Source organism: Maniola jurtina, chromosome 27 (genome assembly GCF_905333055.1).
Source record: "Maniola jurtina chromosome 27, ilManJurt1.1, whole genome shotgun sequence".
In the NCBI taxonomy this organism is placed as follows: Eukaryota; Metazoa; Arthropoda; class Insecta; order Lepidoptera; family Nymphalidae; genus Maniola; species Maniola jurtina.
In genome coordinates this window covers 4,909,192-4,936,200 of record NC_060055.1, presented here as the reverse complement: position 1 = coordinate 4,936,200, position 27,009 = coordinate 4,909,192, and the positions used below count along the sequence as shown (strand labels likewise).

At 36.4% G+C, this 27,009-nt stretch overlaps 1 protein-coding gene across 1 annotated transcript in view; it reads left to right on the top strand.

Moving 5' to 3' along the window:
* The window catches only part of LOC123878952 (segmentation protein even-skipped), a 38,795-nt gene that overhangs the window by 1,758 nt on the left and 10,028 nt on the right, over window positions 1–27,009 (top strand). The window contains exons 2-3 of the mRNA XM_045926330.1: window positions 24,876–24,939; window positions 25,805–25,937. Of these exons, the coding sequence (XP_045782286.1) occupies window positions 24,876–24,939; window positions 25,805–25,937 (197 nt within the window). The remainder of the gene's footprint in view (window positions 1–24,875; window positions 24,940–25,804; window positions 25,938–27,009) is intronic.

Here is a 27,009-nt window from a genome sequence, read left to right as displayed (position 1 = left end):
GAAAGGGTAGGTACTTAAGTAACTTACTGCACATAATTAATATACTTGTTATTATGTTATACCTATCTATTATTTAAGATTTTTAGTTTTAAGTTCATTATTTTATTAATTTAGATTTTAGATGTTATAATTGTAAATTAATTAGTAGGTACATTTGGTGTGATAAATAAATTTTAATTTTGGTCCTTTAAAACAAAAAATTAAGTAATCCACCTTCAATTGCTGCAAATATTATTTATATACTTAAGATGAATCACACTAATATTATGAAGGCGAAAGTTTGTATGTGTGTGTGTGTGTGTGTGTGTAGGTATGTATTTAATCAGTTAGTTATTTAGACAATTAGATAATACTTAGATACCTACCTAAGTCTAAATAATGGTGTAAGTAATCCCTAATAGGTACCTAGGTGTGCATTAAATACACATGTACTTTTAAACAAGTGTAAAATTAATATTAGGGTAGCACCCCACTATTATGAAGTCAAATCAAGCGGGCGATTTGCAAATATAAATATTTACATTATAATAGTCTCTTAAATAATAATAGATGAGGGCGATACGCTTTTGTAAGTAGTTATCCATACTAATATTATAAATGCGAAAGTGTGTCTGTTTGTCTGTCTGCTACCTTTGCACGGCCCAACAGTTCAACCGATTCTGACGAAATTGGGTACAGGGTTAGCTTATATCCCGGGGACGGACATAGTCTACTTTTTATCCCGGAAAATCAAAGAGTTCCCACGGGATTCCCATAAACCCATCCGCTTAACCGATTTGCATGAAAGGTACCGAGGTAGCATATACCTATTTAAAAAAACCGGCCAAGTGCGAGTCAGACTCGCGGACCGAGGGTTCCACCTTCAGTCCGGAAGTCTGACTCGCACTACTCGGGTATTTTTTTTTGCGACATTTTGCGCGATACATCAAGAACTATGATGCATAAAAATAAATGAAAACCTATTTTAGAATGAACAGGTAAAGCCCTTTCATATGATAACCCACTTGGAATACCTAGTTATCTTATAAGTACTTTGAAAATTAAAACACATTTTAATATTTTTTTTTGTGATGTAACCACAATGGTTTTCGCATTTATTCCTTTACTTGTGCTATTAAGACCTACCTACCTACCATTCATGATTCTGGGTCAACGGGAAGTACCCTATAGGTTTTCATGACAGACACGACAGACGGACAGACAGACAGACAGACGACAAAGTAATCCTACTTATAAGGGTTCCCTTTTTCCTTTTGAGGAACGGACCCCTAAAAATCTCAAGAATTAGTCATACAGTCAGGTAGAGTACACATTAAAAGACCTTTTCGGGAAGTGCACGCTTTAATTTTCGACGAATCATCGTCCGACCGTCCAGTAGCACTTTATTTCGACAACGATTGTCTAAAACAATATCTCCCCACCATGTTGTCGCAGCGTGACATCTGTCAAAATTGCCGCCAACATAATACTCACCATAGACAATAGACGCACGTCGAACAGTGCAATTTTTAAGGTTCCATAACCAAAATGGTAAAAATCCGTCCGTCTGTCGTAGTTGATTATTTCAGTCACTGTTAGAGTTATCGACATGAAATTTTGAATACCTAATTGTACACAATAGCGGTCCAACATTATTGTAATCGAAAAATATCGAATTATTGTTTGGTTTAATAAAAAAGAGGGGAAAATAAAATTTGTTATTTGAAATTTCACAGTAAGGTAACTTATACCAATCGGGGTATCATATGAAAAGGCTTACCTGTACGTTCTAAAACAAATTTTAATTTAATTTTATGCATAAAAGTTTTTGGTTTGTCGTGCAAAATGTCAAAAAAGCGTCCCCCCCCCCCCCACCCCTATCGCCAAACAACGTTACAACTCCTCCTCTACAAACAAAATTTGTTTTGCGGTTGATTCTTTTTTTCTTTTGTAATACGGAACCCTCAGTGCGCGAGTCTGACCCGCACTTGGCCGGTTTTTTTTGCATGTTGGTACACAGCCTTTTGCTCAATTATAGAGTGGTGTATTTTGGGTAAACAAACAAAGAGCATTGGTTGGAAATTTCTCTTTTATTGCTGCTGTCTTAACATTTTAATGTTGGGTTTATTGCTTCCATAATATTTTTGAAAGAATTCTTTACTTGGAATTTTACTGTGACTATTCCAAGTTCATTATTATTATTTTACCACTAGGTACATACCTACTACGTATTTCAAGTTTATTCTATAACTAGCCGATGCTCGCGACTTCGCCCGCGTGGATTTGGGTTTATCGAAATCCCGTGAGAACTCTTTGATTTTCCGGGATAAAAAGTAGCCTATGTGCTAATCCAGGGTATTATCTATCTCCATTCTAAATTTCAGCCCAATCCGTCCAGTAGTTTTTGCGTGAAGGAGTAACAAACATACACACACACACATACAAACACACACATACATTTTTTTTTGGTGATGGAACCAGTAATACACGATTTTCGGAATTTTTCCTTTAAGTACCTACTTACCTACTTGTGCTATAAGACCTAATTACCTACCTGCCAAATTTCACGATTCTAGGTCAACGAGAAGTACGTATCCTATAGGTTTTCTTGACAGACACGACAGACGGACAGACAGACAGACAGACAACAAAGTGATCCTATAAGGGTTCCGGTTTTCCTTTTAAGGTACGGAACCCTAATAAATCAGGACTAGTACCTAGGTAGGTAGCTGGTAGGTAGCAAGGTGCTATAAAACAATTTATCAGCTCACTGTTATAACGTATTTAATAACTGGGGCTCGGTAATAACGGTTCATGATGCTGTGAGATTAAAATGAGATGAACTGAATTAAATTGTTAGGGCAGCGCCACACGCGGCTGCTTCGCGTAAAATGTTCCTACCTAGTCCGCGTTGGACAGCCAGGCTGATCCTGTGCGCAAAAAATGAGCCAGTAGGTAAGTAGGTATAATTAAGTATGAGTACCTATAGAAAGGTAATTCATACTTAGATAATCGATAAAAAATGAAAAATCTCATAGGATAAGAAGATATCTAAAAGCGGCTGGCGGGAAGTGGCTGGATGAGGAAGGCTGAGGACCGGGTGTGGTGACGCTCTTTAGGGAAGGCCTATGTCCAACAGTGGACGTCCACAGGCTGATGATGATGATGATAGGATAAAAAGAAAAGCTGACTGACTAATTGATCTATCAACGCACAGCTAAAATTATTGGACTGTTTGGGCTGAAATTTGGCATGCAGATAAGTACCTAGCAATTATGACGTAAGTAACTAGACATCCGCTAAGAAAGGGTTTTTGAAAATTCAGACCCTATGGAGGTAAAATAGGGGGTTGGAATTTGTATAGTCCACGCGGACACAGTGTAACCCCCGACCCAAAAAGAGGGGTGTTATAAGTTTAATTATGTGTATCTGTGTATCTGTCTGTGGCATCGGTGCCACAGACAGATACACAGATACACACCGATTTTAATTTAATTTTTTTGTTTGAAAGGTGGCATGATCGAGAGCGTTCTTAGCTATAATCCAAGAAAATCGGTTCAGCCGTTTGAAAGTTATCAGCTCTTGTCTAGTTACTGTAACCTTCACTTATCGGGGGTGTTATAAATTTTTAATTTACACTTGTAATAGGTATGTTTAGAACGTAAACGAGTTCTAAGCAAAGAAACATATCCGTTAACTTAAACATATAATCACGAAAGCATTTCTTGGCATCGGTACGCTAATAAACTCTACTTACAACTATGCAATAAAAATTACCCAAAATTTGTACAAACTAAAAGCAAACATAATACCAAATAAAGACGACCATAAAAATTTAAAACCGACAAGTATGCCACGGGCTTTAGTGTACACCACTTTATAAAGCTCATAACGGGAAGCTCGTGAGTGAAAGGGACGGATGTATTATCTCGATCCCGCCCTATTTGGGGGGGAGAGAAACGAGCGATGTTATTGGCTGACGCATTATGGATTTTTAGTAGACTTTACCGCGGGTTAACGTGTGCTAACCTCCTTATCACCTTGAAAATACGGGTTAAATTTCCAAACAAATATCATAGTGTGTGTAAGGCTTTACGGACAGGGCGTGCACGCTCACATAGACAAAAAAAATTGACAGTTTATATTTTCAGCGCGCTTTAGCTGCCAGTGTTTTTACTCGTTTTGTTGTCTATGGTTTTTATTTTTTTAATTATTTAAACAATGGAATTGAATTATAAATTGGATAGAATGAGTGAGATTTCAGCGGATTTGATGTCGAAATCTCGGATTTATAGTGATATAAGCGTTCATACACCGCTATTGTCGCATAGAAGTAAAGGTAGGTAGATAAATAATATTATTTTATTTGATTTAATCTAATAATCTTGATTTTTTGGATTCCGTACCTCAAAAGGAAAAACGGAGCCCTTAAAGGATCACTTTGTTGTCTGTCCGTTTGTCCATCTGTCGTGTCTGTCAAGAAAACCTAAGGGGTACCTACTTCCCGTTGACCTAGAATCATGAAGTTTGGCAGATAGGTACCTAAGTAGGTCTAGACGCACAAGTAAAGGAAAAAGTCCCAGAACCGTGAATTTGTGGTTAAGTAGATACATCACAAAAAAAATTAAAATGTGTTCATAAACAAATAATTATAGTAGGTACCTACCTACCTACCTACTTACCTAAGTATTTTCAATTTTCAAACTAAGTGGGGTATCATATTATGAAAGGACTTTATCTGTACATTCCAATACAGATTTTTATTTATTTTTATGCATAAAAGTTTTTGATTTATCGTACAAAATGTCGGAAAAATACTTAAGTAGGTACCCTCGGTGCGCGAGTCTGACTCGCACTAGGTCGGATTTTAGATTTTACTACCTAGGTAATAGGTAGGTACATAGGTACTTATTAGGTAGTACAATCTAAAAAAAAAGTGTCTTATCTTAGTACAAACTCAAACATTTAAATGATCCATCATTAGACCATTAACACATAACTGTAGTCAGTTTTCACTAATTTCTAAACAAAACAAGCTATCTTTTGCTAAAAGCCGTCAAAGATACAAAAATGGGATCATAAAATTTAAACAAACTCAGTTTTCTTCAGGTAGGAGGTAACAATTGCCGCTTTTGTAATTCGTACGCAAAAATTAGTTTCCATTGCATTTTGAACTTTGTCACTTTGTAATAAAGATGTAAACTGATTTTAGTAATATCATTATTAATCTTTGTTGTAAATAGGGTTGTCAATCATTAAAAATTTAAAGTATGTAACCCTAGTTTTTATAAGGCGCTTTCCGTTTTCCGTATTTTACTTTCTATAAATAAACTAGCTTAAGCTCCCGACTTCGTTGACTTTACAAACTTCAAACCCTCTATCTCCTTTGAATTTTCAAAAATCCTTTCCATGCCAAGTTATAGCCCAATCTGTCCCGCACTTAGATAGTTTAAGCTGTGTGTTATTAGATCAGTCAGATCACCTTTTCTTTTTATTTATTTACTTAGACTAGCTGTGCCCGCGACTTCGTTCGCGTGGAATAGCTCTCAGCGCGCTTTATATAGCCACGGACGCTCAGGCGCGAGGCGTGTAGTAGGGGAGAGTGTGGATGAAAGAGCCAGTTTTGAATAGTATTAAAAAAAACACACTTTTACTATATTATTTTCAAATGAAACTAGGTTTTCTTATAATCACTTTAATTGGCAATGTTATAAAATAAAAATAAAGAGGATAACAACGCTGATAATCTCTTATATAAATAGTTTAAAAAAAAAGGAAATCAGCTCTTTCATAGCAGCAGGTCAATGAAAGAGCCACCATGTGTTATGAAAGAGCCGATACCTACTTTTGAGATACTAAACGGTTTTTTATCAATTAAAATTATGTTAAGTATTTAAAATCAGATTAATACTAAGCTTACTTTGGTAATTCTATGAAAATCACAATTTTTAAACAGTCTCAGTAATAATTAAACATTGTCTTAATCAACAATTAAAACTTTTGAACTTTGTCTTAGTCAAAAATTAAATACTTAATTAATAAAAATTTATCTTAAAACATAAAATCGAGCCCTTTTTCGTATACTCTATAACTTAAAAAATAAAAACAATATAAAAGCAATTTAGATATGACATATAGTTTTTAGATATGACACCACTTCTTTTACAGCCTCTTCTATTGCAGTAGTTGTGGGCCTTACCCGTTTTTTAGTTGTTGACGCTTGCGAAGACATCTTTCTATTCTGAAACATATATCATATAATGAAATAACTAAAATTAAAAATTTTGGACACCCCCGACCTCCATAATTTATATGACTGGTAGAGAATGCCATTAGGCATTAACGCGGCGGTCTCCGTTTTCGTCGATACTAAAGTTTACTAAAATGGAAATAGGTTAGGAACGCATGGATCGAAAAATTTGAAATTAATATATAATATTTTTCATTATATCCCCTTGGATTTGGTCCGATAAAAACATGATTGGACAAACTTTCCTCGATAGAAAAAAAATCAGAAGTTTGGTCTAAAACCTTAGGCTTTTGGGTTTTTCTCTTTAATGACAAAGCTCTTAAAGACGTAACTTTCACCATAGGTGTAAAACAATCAAATAAATAATTCGGTCCGATCATTTCACAGTAAGTGCTATATTTCAAATTATATTCTAAATTATTTGATTTCACGCTTCCTCGCTTATTCTCTTCAAATCGCGTACAGAGCGAGTACAAAGAATTTTCGACCCTATTGTTGAGTCTTATGGGCCGTAATTACGTTATCTTGTCAGTCATACCCGTCGCCTCAGCGCGGCAGGACCTGTTTCGGGTTTCATAAGCATTTTGTCATACTGTAATTGTACAGAATGCCATAGAGTAGTAAATTCAGTACTATGTTATAAAGTATTTTTATTTAGGATTTTTCTAGATTTTAAGATAAGTTTATATTGTGCATTTATTACATTAAAAAATTAATTATTTTAAAAAGAATGCAGTAAACAGTACATTGCAGTGTAGTGAAGCTAATATTAGGTCATAATAGACCAGGACTTATAATTTGAAAATAAAAATTAATTAATCTGAGTGCTCTATCCCGGTAGCTCAAAGATCAAAAACCAAACTTGTAAAATGCATAAGTATTAGAAGATAAGATGGAAAAAAACTTTATTGATATCAATTTAAAGGTTTTTAGGGGAAAGTACTAATTATTATGAAAATAGGATGAGAGGAGACCGCGTATAAGCAAGCGTAGTGTAGGACGTCCTCCAGCACGATGGACTGATGATATAAAGCGGCTGGCGCTCTTTAGGGAAGGCCCATGTCCAACAGTGGACATCCACGGGCTCATAATGATGATGATGATGATCATGATTATTATGAAAATGACATCCACTTTCAAGTCCAAGATGTTTATCCAAGGTGTTATAATTTTTAGTTTCTTCACTTGCTATGCAATGATATCATTTATTAGGGTTCCGTACCTCAAAAAGAAAAGCGGAACGCTTATAAGATCAATTTGCTGTCTGTTTGTCTGTCTATCTAACTGTATGTCTGTCTATCTGTCCGCCTGTCAGTCTGTTTTGTCCGTGTGTGTTGTGTCTGTCAGGAAAACCTATAGGGTACTTCCCGTTGACCTAGAATCATGAAATTTGGCAAAAACCATGAATTTATGGGTTCATTAAAAAACAATGTGTTTTAATTTTCAAAGTAAGATAACTATACCAAGTGGGGTATCATATAAAAGGGTTTTACCTGAACATTCTAAAACTGATTTTAATTTATTTTTAAGCATAATAGTTTTTGATTTATCTTGCAAAATGTCGGAAAAATACCTGAGTACGGATACGGAAACTTGGTGCGCGAGTCTGACTCGCACTTGGCTGGTTTTTTTATGTATATACGTCACTAAGTAGTCAATAATAAGTTTGATCAAAAATTGCAGTGTCATAAATGTTTTATAGATCAAAAAAATAATCATACTATTAAATATTCCTTCAACTTAGACCTTATTGTCACAGCTTAAAAGTTGAAAATGTGCAAAACAAAATTTCATACGTACTTAATACTTTTTCTCATAAAACTAGTTCAATTTACAAGAAATGAAAGATCCTATTGTGTTTGCCTTTGTCAATACAAAGGATCTTTGTGGCTTTTGTGTTCCCACTCACGTATACTAACATTAAAATATCGATGTTAAAATATTCGTTGTAAAACTTACCTTATGCAGTTATTCTTAAAGTATACATTAAATTGTTATTGGGACGAGAGTTGCTTCGTTTTGGAATGCCAAATCAGTGTATCAATTTTTCTTGTTTTGAATCGAAAGGTAAGAACAGTAATAAAATGTAACTACTGAAATCGTTTGTTCGTAGCTTTTATAGGTTCGTGAGAAGTAGTATTGTTGTATGATAATTTGGTCAATTTACAGATCAAATTTCTCAAAATCCTGTCTTAGTGCGGGTCTACGTTATATAGAGAACCAACTGCACCTTTTCAAAATCACTTCAAAATCCCATCAGGACCAGTCCTGGCACAATTGTTAGTTAGTGGTAGTACCTTTTCACCCCCACTTTTTTTCATATTACATCCGTTAGGTCAATTTTTTCGTATAAAATGTAGCCTATGTTACCCGGATCTTTACGACAAATCGATTTACACCTCATTCATCAAAATCAGCCCAGTAGTTTCGGCGCTACGGTGGAACACACAGAATCTGGATACAAACACACACACATACATATACAGACTGCTAAAATCATAACTCTTCCTTTAGGCTTTGGCGCAATGGGGTAAAAAAACAGGCTGAATTGAGAACCACCTTCTTTTTGGAAGTTGATTAAAAATTAAAAAGGGAGCAAGCAACAGACCATTTAGACTATTTACTTTTCCAGACGTTTTAGATACTATCTCATTCAGCGTTTATGTCATCCAACTATGAAATTTGACGTCTGGCTAATGAGGTGTTCTAATCATACAGACTATTCACAATTCCAGACGTTTTGCTACTTGTGCATTTTGTTTTTATGGCGTACAGCTAAGTTGACTCTCTGCTGACTGGGTAATCTGCTTTGATGTCATCTAGCTGAATTGTCTATTGGCTTACTAGGCACTTTGCTTTCATGCCAGTCAACGTAAAATTGTCTTTTAGCGAAAAGGTAATGACCTCTTTTTCTGGATGCCTAATGATAGGCATCCAGAAAAAGAGCTCAGCTTCTGAATTAGAGAACATAATTACTACAAATTTAAAATTTGAATCAATGGCCCGAATCTGAATATAACAAAAAAGCTATAAAATATTTTAATCTCTGTCTTGACTTTGTTCAGTATCATATAAAAACATTTCTCCAGCGCTTTGACTTTGAACCTTAACGTAAACAGTTAAGTTAGCGTATTGAATGTGTACATACCTACTTATGCTCTTTTGGAATATTTCACCTAATTAGTTAACTTTTATGGCTATTAGCTCCGAGCGGGCCGGTTTGACTGTAACCATATTGAATAAACAAAAACAAGGATTATAAACAAAACAGCTTTTTATACAACACGAAATATATTATAATGTTATCCTGTTATGGCTGCAGGTGCATATAATCTCTTTCAGGTGTTTTTGCACGCCTAGCGCGTGTGATATTTTTTTACTGTAAACGTTTTGATAATATGAAAAAATAGGATTTTACGATCTCGGTAATTAGTGAAATGCAATAAATAGTTACTTGTGTAATGTCCGTGCTAACTATATTTTCATTGAATTTCAGTTGAGTGTAATTTCTATAATCTCAGCATCTATAATAGCAATAAGATATAGAAAATATAAGATTTACCTATAAATGTAAGTAATTAGGAATGACAGTATTATCATTATCAATAAGTGAAAATTTCAGAAACTTGGACTTGTCCATGCTATAATCTTTTATCCATGTGACGTATCTTCTTTCAAGGCCAAATGTAATGGTCACCACAGTAATGACCAAAACTGGCAGATAGGGGTTTATAATGAGAACGCTAACGTAAAATAGACCTTAACCGCCTTATTTTATAGCTCAAATTAATCCATTCATGTATAGCCAGTCAGACAGAACCAGAAATTAAAATCGGTGTAATTGAATTTAGGACCTTAAGTCAAGGTTATTTAGGCCCATTTTAATTTAATGTTACTGTGTGTGTGTGATCTCATTCTATGAAAGTTGGTGAAATGTTAAATCTCCTACTATAATAAGCATACAGGTTGAAAAAGACACCTATTAGCATGATTGTAAATAGATCTCATTCATTATTTCTCGTTGTTGACAAAAAAATAAAAGTACATTATAATATTGTTTTTTTTTTATCAGTGACTGTTTACTAACTAATGATAGTAACTTGGCAACAGTGTGCATTAAAATCCATACTAATATTATAAATGCGAAAGTGTGTCTGTCTGTCTGCTACGTTTTCACGGCCCAACCACTGAACCGATTTTAATGAAATTTGGTACAGACTTGGGATACATCCCGGAGAAGGACATAGGCTACTTTTTATCCCGGAAAAATGAAGAGTTCCTACGGGATTCAAAAAAACCGAAATCAACGCAGGCGAAGCCGCAGGGATCCTCTAGTAGTATATAAAACAATATTTAACTTGTACAAATATTTTTTATAGATACGCAATGTTATATATTACAATAAAGTAACCCAGCGAAGTCGAATGTAATCGATTCTGATGATACCTACAGATTAATTTTTTTAAATAAATTTTTAATTATTTCATAATAAATATTTTTTATCACTATAACTTTGAATTTTAAACTTATACATAACTTGACTTTTTACTCCATCGTAAACACTGAAGTCGGGTGACGTAATGATTAAATGCAGGAGCGATGTGAAAATAATAATCTACACTGTGGCGATGCGCAACCGGTTCAGGGGCGTCTAAGAGAGATGCCGATACAATGTGTATCGCCATCTCTAGATTTGAAATTATATCTGGAATATACCGTCCCCTTAAGTCCGCCTTTTGTACATACACATTTTTTTGTATTTTGTGCAATAAAGATTAAATAAATAAATAAATTATAGCTAAGAACAATCTCCATCACATCAGTTATCAAACAAAAAAAAAAGAACCATCAGAATTAGTCCATTGGTTTAGGAGCTACGTGGCCATAGACACACACACACAGAGACAGACACACAGACACACACGTCAAACACCTCACTATATAACACCTCTCTTTTTTCGTCGGGGGTTAATTAAAACTAAACGATGTATTGAATGAGCCAGTTTTCGTGTCATGAAAGAGCCGGCTCTTTCTAAGCATAGATAACTGGCTCTTTCAAAACACGACGCTAATAAAAATATAACTTCAAAAAAAAGGCACTATACCAGAACGCTGATCTGATATTATTTATGCAAAACAAGGGCAAATATATAGACGCCAATACTGTATATCAGTTTTGTCAACTTATGCAATACCCTTTTTGAAAAAAAAAGATGAAAGAAACACAAAGAAACTTACTTTTTGGCTTCCGAATTTTCGTAACAGTCCTGTGAGGCCATTTGTTGTCGTAGAACTGTCAAATGTTTGTGGGTGACAGCTATCCAGTGTTGCCATTTAAGGGGTAAAATTAAACTTTGGTAGAATATCGATAAGTAATGGAAAATCACATCGGCTCTTTCAAAGCCTGGCTCTTTCATGCACACTCTCCCCTACGTACTCTGTACGTTAAAAATGTTCGCCGTGATTCTTTAAATTGACATAACTTTTTTATTTATGAACCGATTGACATGAAATGAACACTAAATGTTAAGTAAAGCTTATTACAATATATTAATGAAAACCGTATCTAAATCGAATAAGCCGTTTCTGATATTAGCGTACACAAACACACAGACAAACAGACAAAAAAAAATTAATTACAATTTCGGGTTCGGCATCAATATAATAACAACCCCTGCTACTTTTTTTTTTATATATTTCCATTGTACAGACACCGATTTTCTACAATTTTATTAGGTATATGTATAGATGATATTTTTTCGTGCTCAAATAAAGTTGTCAACCCTAGCTACCACCCTTAGCCACCCCATAAAACAATTAGAAGATTTTTACAACTACTTTGTGAAATACCGACACCGTAAAACTGTGCTGACACATTATAACGTACCGTACCTATTGTTATATTAATGGAAGGTTAATTTCTTTTACCGTTACGTGGGTTGGCCTTAAATAAAAAAACCGGCCAAGTGCGAGTCAGACTCGCGCACCGAGGGTACTCGGGTATTTTTCCCGTCATTTTGCACGATAAACCAAACACTATTATGCATAAAAATAAATAAAAATCTGTTTTAGAATGTACAGGTAAAGCCTAATGATATGATACCCCACTTGGTATTATGATCTCCGCATTGGCCCTGGAAATAGCAAAAAGTACAAAAACTCAATATCAGAAAAATATTACATATTTTTTTTACTGGCTTTACAAAGATTAGCCAATGTCAAGTTTGCAGTTATTTGCAACAAGTTAGCCAAACTATACAAGTACCTATGGACCCCGTCTGAGCCGGCGCTCGCCGACATACGCACGGCACCCCCTTAGAGCGCTTTCCAGTCAGTTTTAACAAAAAAAAAACACTCCAAAAAGTCACAACACGCGCGCCAGCAAACGCCACCACAGACGAAGTCCTCGTTTCTGGTTTGATGACGTAAAAAAAAAACTCCAAGCATAGCTCTCTCCATCACCCGCTGAGTAACTGAGCTTTCTTATGAGGCCTATAGTTAGCAACCATGTGCCTGATTCATGTCATCACTGCCAATTTAATTCTTAATTCCCCTTAATTAACCAATTTAGATACAATAAAATTAGCAATAATCCCAAATCGACTTGTTTAACAACCCAAATTCGGCAGCTGTCCAGATTACCCAACAAAAGTCAATTGTCAAAATCAAATTGTCTATGGTCAGAAGAAAAGCGCGGGTGTTCCCGCCACAATTTGACAGTTTACGCCATTTTTAATTACCTTCAGTTCCTAATTCCTATGTTATAGTCGAAACTCTAAATCGGTCAAAACCACTTTTGACTGGAAAAGTTAGAACTAGGAGTTTGACGAACGATGCTGGTAAAAAGTAGTGTTGACTATTAAAAATATTGGATAATAGTACCTACTTGTAACTAAAAAAACATGAGTTAAAAAAAAGAGAAAAAGAAAGAAAAAGTGGATAGGAAAGCACTTCGCTCTATAAGAGCTCTCTACCAGTGATCTCCGACAGTGCGAGAGGTTGTAAAAGAGTCATTGGTCAAAACTTGACTGTTTTTTTTTTAAGTTAAAAGTAGTTTTGACTGGACAAAAGTTTTGACTGTAACAGCCACAGCTCAGTTCGTGACCAGGGGAGCATAAACGGCAGTATGTCTTGTCAATTGGGCTTAAACTGATTGTGTTTTTATTGTATCCAACTCCCCATAGAGATATTTATCTTCATAACATCGTAGCTGACTAGTAGATACGGATTTTATTATCAAAATTGGTTTAGGGGAGCGTCGGGGGATGACACCAGTAATTGGCTCTACATTGGATAATTGCTTCGCAAATGTTTTGCTTAGATTCAACTGTGAATAATTGTTTTAATTCTTTTGGGAGGGTGCTCTTAATAATTGTCGAAATGTCGAATATTATTAGTCTAAAGTTTGTCGTACTGTTGTAAAAAGTATCCAGTAGGTACCTAGGTATAATAATGCCACCAATCAAAACGTATTTGCAAAATTTTGGCTACCAAACAAGAACTAGGTTAGTAAAAATTGTTACCTAAGTACTAAGTTTTTTTTATAAAAACCTGCACAGACCTGTAGGTAGTTCCTAAGGAATACAAAAGATTTCTTAATTTAAGCACCAAAATCAAAAAAAAAACTAAATGATATTTGGTTCAAAGGTTATGCGGCAAAAATAAAGGGATACCTAGAGATTCGTAGCCAAAAACAAGACAAGTGTAAATTAAAAATTTTCAACACCCCCGACAAATCATTTTCAAATAAATAATGATGTATATCTAGGCAACGTCCATCTTGACAGCTTGACATTTGTCAATTGACACTTGAATATTATGAACCTAAGGGTTATCTAACCTTCTTTTCTACAAGAAAACTAGAAAATAGCTGATAACTTTTAAACGGCTGAACCAATTTTTTTGGATTATAGCAAAGAACACTATCGATCAAGCCACCTTTCAAACAAAAAAAAGTAAATTAAAATCGGTTCATTCGTTTAGGCGCTACGATGCCACAGACAGATACACAGATACACAGATACACAGACACACAGATACACACGTCAAACTTATAACACCCCTCTTTTTGGGTCGGGGGTTAAAAACTACAGATGAACAACTTAGAAAAAAAACTAGTTTAAAATTTTAAATTAAATAAGTAGCACTACGCATATCTAAGTGTCACTAGTTATAAAAATAAAAATGTCTTCCGTTCGAAAAAAGAACGGAAGCTAATTCAGGAAGCTTTCAAACTTTGAAAGTGTTCGAAATTGTCTATGACATTCTTTTTTTAAAGACACACGCCAACGCAGCTGGCGACCGGGCGGCGAAGAAAAGAGGTCTCCATGTCGTGTTCGAAGATTATACTTACAACAAACTGTTCAATGGAGGAAGCCACCGGCTAGACTATTGCAAATTGGTTTTAAGTGATCTGTCGCCACCCAGCATGGGAATATGTGAAGTGGCTAAGACGCCATCACGATACAAAAAAACGAATCCACAACTTGTAATAAATATTCTATAATTAGGAAGGTTATGTTCGTTTTTAACCCCCGACCCAAAAAGAGGGGTGTTATAAGTTTGAAGTATGTATCTGTGTATCTGTCTGTGGCATCGTAGCTCCTAAACTGATGAACCGATTTCAATTTAGTTTTTTTTATTTGAAAGGTGGCTTGATCGAGAGTGTTCTTAGCTATAATCCAAGAAAATCGGTTCAGCCGTTTGAAAGTTATCAGCTCTTTTCTAGTGACTGTAATCTTCACTTGTCGGGGGTGTTATAAATTTTTAATTTACATTTGTGGTTACACTGAATAATGTTTGATGTTTGACGACATGTTTTGTGGTCTGTGACCTTTGTGTCAGGCAACGTAGGTTGATTTCGGAAAACTTCATCAATCATTATTACAATCGCAATTGTTGTGATTGGTTGAATTTATGGCATTCTTGTGGCAACAATGCATTGTAGCAAATAGTTAGTAGAGCGCACTAATTCATTTTCCGTCCTTTTTAGCAATATTAAAAAGGAAAAGATAGGTACTCCTACTCTAAAAGTTTAGATTTAAAAAAATCCGACGAATTGATAACCTCCTCCTTTTTTCGAAGTCGGTTAAAATCATGTGAATCGCCCATGAATCGCCGCTCCCTTTATGTACATAATAACTGAGAATATATTGGTCCACTATGACTCGATTATTTATTTAACAAGCGAAGTTCTTAGTATAACCTAGTAAGTAAATAATAACAATAATATTATTTTTTCCATCAGATACAGAGATCAAAATCTATAAAAACATAACGCCGTTCTAATTTCAAATAAACGGCACAAATTACCACAGGCTATCCCCGATCCCGATACCTAAATCTATGGTGCGATAAACATTGTCTATGACACGCTTCCATAGACTAAGCAATAGGTCACAATGGCAATACAATTAGGGACGCGTGCCGACCCGAGGGTGCAGGCAATTCTCGATAATACCGAATGGTTAATATATAGGATATCGGTTTCCGGCTATTACAAGGGCTATTTGGTTCGCAAATTGGCCTGCAGCACTATTAATTAGCTGTTTAACGCTTAAGGTAATCGATTCGGGCGAATGATTAATCGGAATCGGCTAAGTATTGTGTGCAATCGAAATCGATATAACAATCTTTAGTATGTTTCTTTATCATTTCTAGATTTCCCATTTACATAAAAGAACATACATGAAGAATTGAAAAGAGCAACCGCCGAGTTTCTTGCTGGTTCTTCTCGGTAGGAACGGCATTCCGAACCAGTGGTAAATTATATTATTTGACGACTCAAAAGCACTTGTAAAAGTCTATTTGAATAAATATCTATTCTATTCTATTCATAAAAAAATTATCTAGTAGGTAGGTACCTACTAGCTGATGCCCGCGACTTCGTTCGCGTGGATGTAGGTTTTTTAAAAATTTCGTGGGAACTCTTTAATTTTCCGGGATAAAAAGTAGTCTATGTGCTAATCTAGGGTATAATCAATCTCCATTTTAAATTTCAGCCCAATCCGTCCAGTAGTTTTTGCGTGAAGGAGTAACAAACATACACACACACACACACACACATACAAACTTTCTCCTTGATAATATTAGTGTGATTAGTGTGATCTACCAGTAGATATTGTATGTTTCACAAGGGATTTGTTTGATTTCATTTGAATGAAGGACATTCTGAAACTCTGTTTTTCCTTTTGAGGTACGGAACCCTAAGAGTTACAAGTGTTATTTCTTATCTTTATTCTTATCTTATCGTATACCTTTGTGTGTGAATCCAACTCGCACTTGGCCGGTTTTTAATGCTATATACTAATGTTAAGAGATTGTCGAAGCACTTACGAAATTGTCTTTTTCTCGGTAAATTATTTCGAAATCATGTCGGTCAGTCAGTGTTTCAGCACAATGCTAATTATAAGTACAAAGACGAGTGCCTCTCTACCTACCAAGTCATGAAGTCAAGAAATTATTTCAAAATATTATAAGTAAGTAGGTATTAAGAGTGGGTAGTGTGGGACCTTTCTTGCGACAGCATTCGAAATGAAGGTTTTTTCGTTACAAGTTAGCCCTTGACTGCGATCTCACTTGGTGGTAAGTGATGATGCACTATTGTTCGATAGAGCGTTAGTTTTATTGACGTGACATCTTATAATTCGATAGAGCCGGCTGCACGCACGAAAAAACATGACTCATGCGGCGTTACCTCGCTCTGAGGCGTTCCATGTAAGGCTTGAAGTGCAAGCGAGAGCGCGGAACGAGCGACAAAGAAGCACAATCGGCCTTTGTTGTCACGTTCAACTATCGTCAGTAAACCGACTTTACAGACAACCAAGTTTTTTTTTCTGTCAAATATACACGAACTTCTATTGATCATAATTATTCTAGATTTTAGAGATAATTTTTTTTTGGATGCAACTACAAATTCAGTTTTCAGATTTTTCCCTTTACTGGTGCTATAAGATCTGCCTACTTGCCTCATGAATCTAGATCAACGTGAAGTAACCTATAGGAAGTAACCTATAGGAAGTAACCTATAGGGTTTTTGACAGACAGACAAACAGACAGACAAGGAAGTGATCCTATAAGGGTTCCTTTTTACTTTTGAATATGAAACCCTAATAAAACGTAAAAACCGTACTACGAATCTATTATTAAGTACTGTAATAAAGTGCCTAACTTTTTGAAGTACACCGGAAGTTATATCGAACGTCTTAATCGAGCGGCCATTACGTTAATAGACCATAGACAAACGTCAACGTCAAACGTGACTTGAAAGCGTATTCATCGCCCAGTGTCAATAACTTGCCGCGCTTTTTAAATTTAGAACCACTTCAGCGACTAATCAGATTTGTAAAGTCGGCGCTTACTGTACCTTTTTTGTTATTTTTTTAGGGTACCTCAAAAGGAAAAACGGAACCCTTATAGGATCACTTTGTTGTCTGTCTGTCTGTCTGTCCGTCCGTCGTGTTTGTCAAGAAAACCTATAGGGTACTTCCCATTGTCCTAGAATCATGAAATTTGGCAGGTAGAGGTCTTATAGTACAAGTATAGCAATAAATCCGAAAACCGTGAATTAAAAAAAAATTAAAATGTGTTTTAACTTTCAAAGTAAGATAACTATACCAAGTGGGGTATCATATGAAAGGGCTTTACCTGTACATTCTAAAATAGATTTTTATTTATTTTTACGCATAGTAGTTTTTGATTTATCGTGGAAAATGTCGAAAAAATACCAGAGTACGGAACCCTCGGTGCGCAAGTCTGACTCGCACTTGGCCGGTTTTTTTTAAATTGAGTCGGCACTGGACAGTGGGCTTTCGGTTCCTTTGTGGCCCGTGTTTATAAGCGAAAGAAAGATACTCATATGAACACATAAAGGGGCATGGGAAAATATTTAATTAGACAATAGCTTATTTGTGTTTGTTTTGTGTTAATGTAGTGGTTTTGAACCGCTGGGCGAGCAATTAACACCTTCGGGTGCCTTCGGCTTGGGGCTTCTGGTTTCCGAACGAAAGCGTATTTTATGATAAGTCAATCTTACATCGGGTTCATAGTACCAGTAACTAATTAGTTTAGGTGCATGAGACGGGTCTGCCCGCGAAATTCAAATTTAATTTGGTTTTTCGCAATTTGTAAACTAATACGACAACGTAGGCTTATGGCATTTAAATTGCGCCAATGGCAGTATCATCCTCACAGGTTTATATAAAAATCTTTACTTGAAAGGGTCCAGTTTAAGATATTAGCTCTAGTATCGACTATTCTCACAAATTAGTCGATACTAGAGCTAATTTCTTAACTGGACCTTCTGGACTTCACCTAACCCGCAAACTGAGTGCAGACACATCGTTTAAACTTTAGATGCACAACAGTCAACACCAACAAGATATAGTTGAAAACTAAAACCCGACTGCGATCGTCGTAATAAACGCTGAATTATTAGAGTAAAATTGTTTTTCGGTCGCTTGGTATATTTTAATGTTATTGTATCACACTAATATTATAAAGGCGAAAGTTTGTGTGTGTGTGTGTGTGTGTGTGTATGTTTGTTACTCTTTCACGCAAAAACTACTGAACGGATTTGGCTGAAATTTGGAGTGAAGATAGATAATATCCTGGATTAGCACATAGGCTACTTTTTATCCCGGAAAATCAAAGAGTTCCCACGGGATTTCGAAAAACCTAAATCCACGCGGGCGAAGTCGCGGGCTTCGGCTAGTATTTATATACATGGCTCAAATTTCGTCAGAATCGGTTAAAGTTTAAACTGTTGGGCCGTGAAAAGGTAGCAGACAGATAGACAGACACACTTTCGCATTTATAATATTAATATGGATAAGTACCTATGGATTATCGCAATCCAAGTCTGTCTGTCTGTCTGTCTTCTATTCACGGCCCAACAGTTTGACCGATTCTGACAAAATTTGGTACAGGGTTAGCTTATATCCCGGGGACGGACATAGGCTACTTTTTATCCAGGAAAATCAATGAGTTCCCACGGATTCCTAAAATCCATCCGCTTAACCGATTTGTATGAAATTTGGTACCGAGGTAGCTTGCGTCCCTGTAATTGACATAGGCATTTATCCCGGAAAATCAAACAGTTCCCATGGGATCTTTTAAAACCTAAATCCGCGCGGACGAAGTCGCGGGCATCATCTAGTACGCCATAATTTTGGCATTTTGCGTTTTTGGCATTACAAGTCAAATCCACGCTCTTTCAGTTCTCTCTTATTGGGCTATGGGGTCTTCATTATGTTTTAAGTACGGTTAAGCGGTGTTCTTTGAGCAGAGTGCCAGTAGCTGATGTCTAGACAAAACGGTAATTAAGAGGATCATTGTCAACGATCCCCCGTCGATTTCCTACGTATGATATTATTGTTCTCATCTCTATCTGCCCTGGTTCGTGTATTCTCGGTTCCTAGATCGGTGCATTTGTGATAACCAATTCTAATTGCTGTGATTGGCTGAATTTACCATGTTCTTGCTGCGACAGTGAGTTTGAGCCACTAGCGGAACAATGTTAGCCGGTCAGAAATGATTGCAATTAGTCAACCTGTATGACGTCCGTGTTCTGTTTTTGATTACAAAAAAGAAAAAATTGTTGTTGCAATCATCAATTTTAGCAAATAGTGAAAGAGAGTCGACCAATCAGAGGTCACAACTACCGTCACACTTTCTGTGAAACTATGGCAGTAGGCTTACCGAGTAATGAAAACAATTTTTCATTCTGTAATGTCATGTGGCAAGTAGGGTTGCCACCTGCCTCTTTTTGATTTACAGGCTACCACCATCAAAAATACGGGGTTTAGATTTGAAGAAATTTAAAAATTTGAAGTATTTGAAGAAATAGGCGGTGGTTCTCTCTGAAATGCATGGAAAGCCTATTTAGATATTTCAGTTTATTTGTAAGTTTTGTATTTTTTCTCTGTATGTTGCCGTGTCTTGATTGGTGAACTGTGTTTGCAATGTGATTTTAAATAAAAGATTTATTTATTTAAATAGCTTTTAAAAACTCTAGTTTTGTAAAGCAAAATGTTATACATTTCATGCATACAATCTTTGCATTTTAACTTAAATTTACATTTAACTTGTAATTCCACCTTCACAGTATCAATACTATGGCCGTAGCCAGGAATCGATTTCGGGAGAGGTTTTATCAGGGCCGGAACTGAATCCTGTCATGAGGAAAATAACATTCGCTCAACTTTATGGGCTAATTACCTGGTTAGTGGAATTTCGCCTTTCAATTTGACAGTGAGATAAAATACAACAATAAAAAAGCGCGAGCGCAGTGAGCGTAAGTGTTTTTGGTTCAATTACAGAAAGAATTAAAGTGAAAGGGAAACGAGTTTAGCCATAGCAAGATTTTATTTTTAAAGCTCCCTATCCATACTAATATTACAAATACGACAGTATATCTATTTGCCTATCTATTTGTTACCCTTTCACGGCCCATCTTCTTTACCAAAATTTTGGTACTTACTATTCAGAGGTAACTTGCATCCCAGACATAAACTTTTTAGCCCGGAAAATCCCCCACGGAATTTTTAAAACTCTAAATTCATGCAAACGAAATTGCGGGGCTTATACCAAGTAATACAAATTCAAAGCGCGAGTGAAGTGAGCGCGAAATGTTTGATATATTTCCAAAAAAAAATTGGTAAGCAAATGCAAGAAATAGTGTAAGTATTATTTTAGGCTTAGGTTTTTGACGGCTTCCCAGGCGCAGTCGCCATTTCTAAATTTCTGGTCTGGTGGGAGGCTTCGGTCATGGCTAGTTATATGATTAGTATGGCCCTAACGGCCAAGAAATTAGACTGCATCATCACTTACCACTAGAAAAGATTAAAGTCACGGGCTAACTTGTATAAAAAAAAAGCTAACATCCTCAAACCAAGCCCCGCCGCCTTGGCTACGACCATGATCAATATCGAGTGGGTTTCGGCTACGCATTGCCGCAAAAGGAAAATATTCTTTCTACTGGACATAACGTCAGTGTTCGGTTTCGCCAGCCAAGTGCGAGTCAGACTCACGCACCGAGGGTTCCGATTCGGGTATTTTTTTCGACATTTTACACGAGAAATCAAAAACTGTTATGCATTAAAAAAAATATGCATAAAAATAAATAAAAATCTGTTTTAGAATGAACAGGTAAAGCCCTTTCATATGATAACCCACTTGATATATGTAGTTATCTTACTTTGAAAATTGAAAATACTAATATTTGTTCATGAACACATGACAGACGGATAGAAGGACAGATGGACGGACGGACAGACGGAAAGACAGACAGACTGATAGACAACGAAGTGATCCTATAAGAGTTCTTTTTGCTTTTGAGTTACGGAACCCTAAAAATATTTAGTTTTATTTGCCCCGTATTTTATTTTCATAATTACCGGTTTCTCTATCCTGACATACGGGGTAACCAGTAAAATACGGGGCCTCTGGCAACCCTATTCGGAAAACACTGTCACATTCAAGTTAATGTCAAATATTTTGTTTTCAATTACAGAAAGCTGCATCAATCATTATTACAATATTTTCTTTGTTGTGATTGGCTGAATTTTTGAGTTTCAGCCAATAAACAGACTGTTTGCCAATTAAACGTCATAACAATATAAATGCCAGAAAGTTTAACCAAATAAAACAAACTTAATGAGAACCTAGTGAGAATGCAAACGGCACACAATTTATAATACATATTATGTTAGTCGTATATAATAGATATTATAGTAGTCGTTCACTTTGGTAATAGTCAGATTGTCATCAGTAAAATTGATATTGGTCGATGTATCGTAAATTATTGTTTCGGTGACAAATATTTTTATTATCTATTTATCTTTGAACAGAATGGAATAGAATGAAATGGAATGGAATACAATGATAAATTTTTATTCCTGTAAACTTTTAGGTAAACTTCAAAGTGTTTTTGGATGGTCAGAAAAATTTACCACTGGTTCGGAATGCCGTTCCTACGTTTTCTAGGGTTTCGTACCTCAAAATGAAAAACGGAACTCTTATAGGATCACTTTGTTGTCTATCTCTCTGTCTGTCGTGTGTGTCAAGAAAACCTCTAGGGTACTTCCCGTTGACTCAAAACCATGAAATTTGGCAGGTAACCTAACTGCGTAATTTTGGGTAGTTTTTTTAATCGATAAAGAAAGTTTGCGACATTGTTCAATAAAAAAATTGGATTCCAACTCCTCAATCCTGATGTTGCAGGGGACCTGACTACTAAAGCTAATGGAATTTAAAAAGTGTCGATTATTAATTGATATTGAAGGTATCTATACCAAGTAAACACTTTGTCGTTGACCTCAACCCTGATGCTGTAAGAAATTGCATTCCTAAATCCTGGTGATCCCTCGGGATTTGAAAAGGATAATCCGTTTAAATATTCTTACGTGATACAGAAACAAGTTGCATCCCGGGGACGGGCTATTACGGAGAGGCAACTTTTGTTCTGGGAAATGAAAGGATCGGGATTTTTAAAAACCTAAATCCACGCGAGCGAAGCTGCGGGCATTAGCTAGTTGTAAATATATTTAGAAGCTACTATAAGATAATAGATAAGGTACTTATTTCCTTATATTTTTATTGTATGGCAGCGCGCGGTATTTAAATTATAAATTGCACGTCCTGTCCTTTTCTGTAATACATTTTTTTCTCAATATCTACCGCTTTATCTCATAGCAAGAGTCCGTAAGACATAATACAGTGAAAATAGGCAAAATATACAATTTTTGCAGTTTCCACGTCAGTACCTGTCGAATTTTTCTAACAGTGTAAGCAGCAGAGCTGAGTTTACCATCAAGTGTTGATATGTGGGTGTTCCATAGAAGCTTTGCATCTAACATTATACCGAGAAACACGGGGTTCTCCTTTATTTTCAACATATGATTATTTATCAATGAATTTATGTCATTTAAGGTCCTGGTATTGGGCAGTGTGAATTCAACACACTTAGATTTCTTTGCATTTGGAAGTAAATTGTTAGCAATAAATCAGAGAGTGACCTGTGATATGGCATTACATATAGTATACATTGTCAAAAATTATAATATTAAAGCTGTGCGTATTGCGTGAGGAATAGGTTGCAAGAGAGTTGCAACTTGCAGGGTTTGATGCATGCGCTATTGCCAGCAAACATGAGACATATTTTTATCTACAGGCAACGTCTGAGTAGGTAACGCATACGTCTAACGCAAGTTGAAATGTATTTAGTTAGACCTATCGACAAGTTTGGAGTCGGGTGCAGTCTAAATGTGGCCCGTGTGTTTAGACTGTCCGTTTCTGTCAGTTTCACGTGTCGTCCCCCGCACTTCACCACCCCGCTTGCACAAATCGAGACAGCACGAAATTTTCAAGATTTCTGGGTGTAATTTCTGGTTTTCGTAGTTCCCACATAATTATAACAATATAAAATATATAACGATAATTTTTTTACTACATAATATTCATTAAATTTTCTAGGTCTGTGGTTTTTCCAAATTTCATTAAATTGCTTCGTTGTCTAGAAAAACGAGCACAAAGTTGGGCCTTTTTTTAAAGAAAAATACAAATCTTTGAGCCCCTGTAATTTTAAAACTACATATTTTTAGAAAAATCTAAAACACCACAGACACAGATATTAGTTTCTAGACTATGTCTGCAAAATTTCATGGACTTTGGTTGCTTAATATTCAAATGAAATGGGAACTACGATTGTATGGAGTAAGTGACGGAGAGAGCTCTGTTAAGATAAACGGATGCTTAAATATAAAGACCCGCCGCGTCAAGTACTACTTATAACCCTTTAGAACCGTTCCTTGCAACCGATAACTAATTATTTTGTATGGAGGACGGATTATAATATTACTAGCTGATGCGCGCGACTTCGTCCGCGTGGATTTAGATTTTTTCAAAATCCCATAGAAACTCTTTGATTTTTCGGGATAAAAATTAGTATATTATGTGTTAATTTAGTGTATAATTTATCTTCATTCCAAACAGCCAAATCCGTCCGGTAGTTTATGCGTGAAAGAGTAACAAACACACACACATACATACACACATACATACATACAAACTTTCGCCTGTATAATATTAGTGTGAAGTGTGATAGTGTGACGTTTGAATTTCATGCTTTTCACGCTAAGCCATGGCCGTAGCCAGGGGGGCGGTTCAAACCCCCAAATTGAAAATCCAAAAATAAGGGATTTCAAAATCCCTTGGGAACTCTTCGTTTATCCAGGATAAAAATATGAGAAAAGTAGATAAAAGTGCTTTAAAATATAAAATTTTGTTATGGTTGACCTCGTTTACCCTTTTTTTAAGAAAACTTTTTTATTTCTTATTGGAATTCATCTTGCTGTCAATTTGAAAGGTAAACTTTCACAACCAACCAGGCATTCGCCCCGTCAAGTCGAGTAAGTTTTTTTCTCACGAAAAGATTCGATTAAGACCCGGGTAACCCCCCCCCCCCCCCCCCCCCCCCCTCGCCCCCGAAACCATTTTCTGGCTACGGCCTTGCGCTAAGCTGTGTCGGTTACTTTGATTCTTCTTTCACTGTTCTAATACCAAGCTACCAAAAGTAACATTAAACTAGATAGGAATAAGGTTTAATAAATACTACATCTAAAAACAGAATATTTTTGTTTGTCCACAGAATCTCTGAGTCCTCAATCTGAACAAATAAATACCTCAAACTCCGCACCGGACCCTAACATAAGGTTGGTAAATATTTTATTTCCTTCTGCCTAATACCCGCAGCTCCGTCAATCAGATTTAGGTTTTCAATTTAGAAGGTACTCCTTTGGTTTCTACACGGCATCGTACTGGAACGCTAAATCGCTTGGCGGCACGGCTTTGCCGGTCGGGTGGTAACTAGCCACGGCCGAAGCTTCCCACCAGACCAGACCAGAAATTTAGGAATTATAGAAACCCTGCCTGGAATCGAACTCGGGACCTCCTAGTAATAAGACCATAGTGCTTACCACTGGTGCAGTGGCACTGGTGGAGGCCGTCAAGATTTCAGTCCACTCCTTTGACCTATCAAAGAGTTCCCACGGGATTTCAAAAAACCTAAATCCTCGCGGGCGAAGTCGCGGGCATCGGCTAGTTTGCTTTTCGCTAAACCATACAAACCACTCGACGTACGCTTCGCCCCGACACTGGAGCATCCTCAGGAAATGTAGACCTTACAACGCCTAATTGCAAAGGCTTTCATTCTTTGCTTTTGGTTCCTTGTATACATATAATGGACTTCCGCAAAAAAAGGCTGCTTCTATACAACTACGAGTAGGAAATCAGCCTATTATAGCTTACTAGCTGATGCCCGCGACTTCGTTCGCGTGGATGTAGGTTTTTTAAAATTCCCGTGGGAACTCTTTGATTTTCCGGGATAAAAAGTAACCTATGTGCTAATCCAGGGTATAACCTATCTCCATTCTAAATTTCAGCCCAATCCGTCCAGCAGTTTTTGCGTGAAGGAGTAACAAACATACACACACACACACACATACAAACTTTCTCCTTTATAATATTAGTGTGAAAATAGATACCTAACCCTAAAAATGGAATATTTATCTTTCTTAGGAGGTACCGTACGGCATTCACTCGAGAACAGCTGGCGAGGTTAGAAAAGGAGTTCATGAAGGAGAACTACGTGTCAAGACCCAGGCGGTGCGAGCTGGCGGCCCAGCTGCAGTTGCCTGAATCCACCATCAAGGTAACAATGTCCTCCCGATCTAAGATTGCCTGATGCCCCGTATTTTACGGGACACCCCGTATTTTACGGGACACCCCTTATTTTACGGGCTACCCCGTATGTTACGGCTTACCCCGTATTTCAGTTTAGCCATGCAAAGGGGCGATGTTGCCAGCATCTGGGTACATTGCCTCGCTGCGGTGAGGAGGGGTCTCTCCGTCACTCGCTCCATACAAACGTAGTTCGTCTCTCATTGGAATACTAACCAATCATACTCAATGGAATTTTGTAGAAACGTTCCGGGAACTAATATCTATGCCTGTGGTTTTCCAGATTCCCGTTAAAATATTCGGTTTCAAAGTTACGCGGTATTAAAAATTCACATACAAATCTTTGAGCCCCTGTAACTGTAAAACTACATATATTTAGAAAAATCTAAAACATCACAGGCACAGATATTAGTTTCTAGAATATGTCTGCAAAATTTCATGGACCTTGGTTGCTTAATATTCAAATGAAATTGGGACTACGATTGTATGGAGTAAGTGACGGAGAGAGCCCTGTTAAGTTAATTTCAGCCGGGCTATCGGAAAGTTGTCAATCGTTACGAAAGGCTGGCTGTTAGTTGTCAGTCAGTTCTAATTGAACTGAGGTCACTCTTATTGAGGTCACGACGTGGGTGACCTGTTGTGAAAAATACACAAGTTAATTTGACAATGAGTGCTGAAATTCTGTAACTTCCCGCCATTTTGAACTTCCTACGCTTTCTTGAGTTCAAGTATTTATAACAAAATAACGTTGTTCAATAAAATTGTTACTTGAGTGATTTTTACCCGACTACGCCAAAGCCAAAAGGGGTTATGATTTTAGCAGTTTGTATATCTATACTAATATTATAAAGAGGAAACCTTTGTATTTTTGTATGTTTGTATTGAATAGGCTCCAAAACTACTGGACCGATTTCAAAATTTCTTTTACCGTTACTTAGAGGGATTCTTCCGAATCCGTATAGACTATATTATTTTATCCCGGAAAATAGAAAAAATAAATGTCCACCCGTGCGAAGCCGGGGTGGGTCGCTAGTACCTCATAT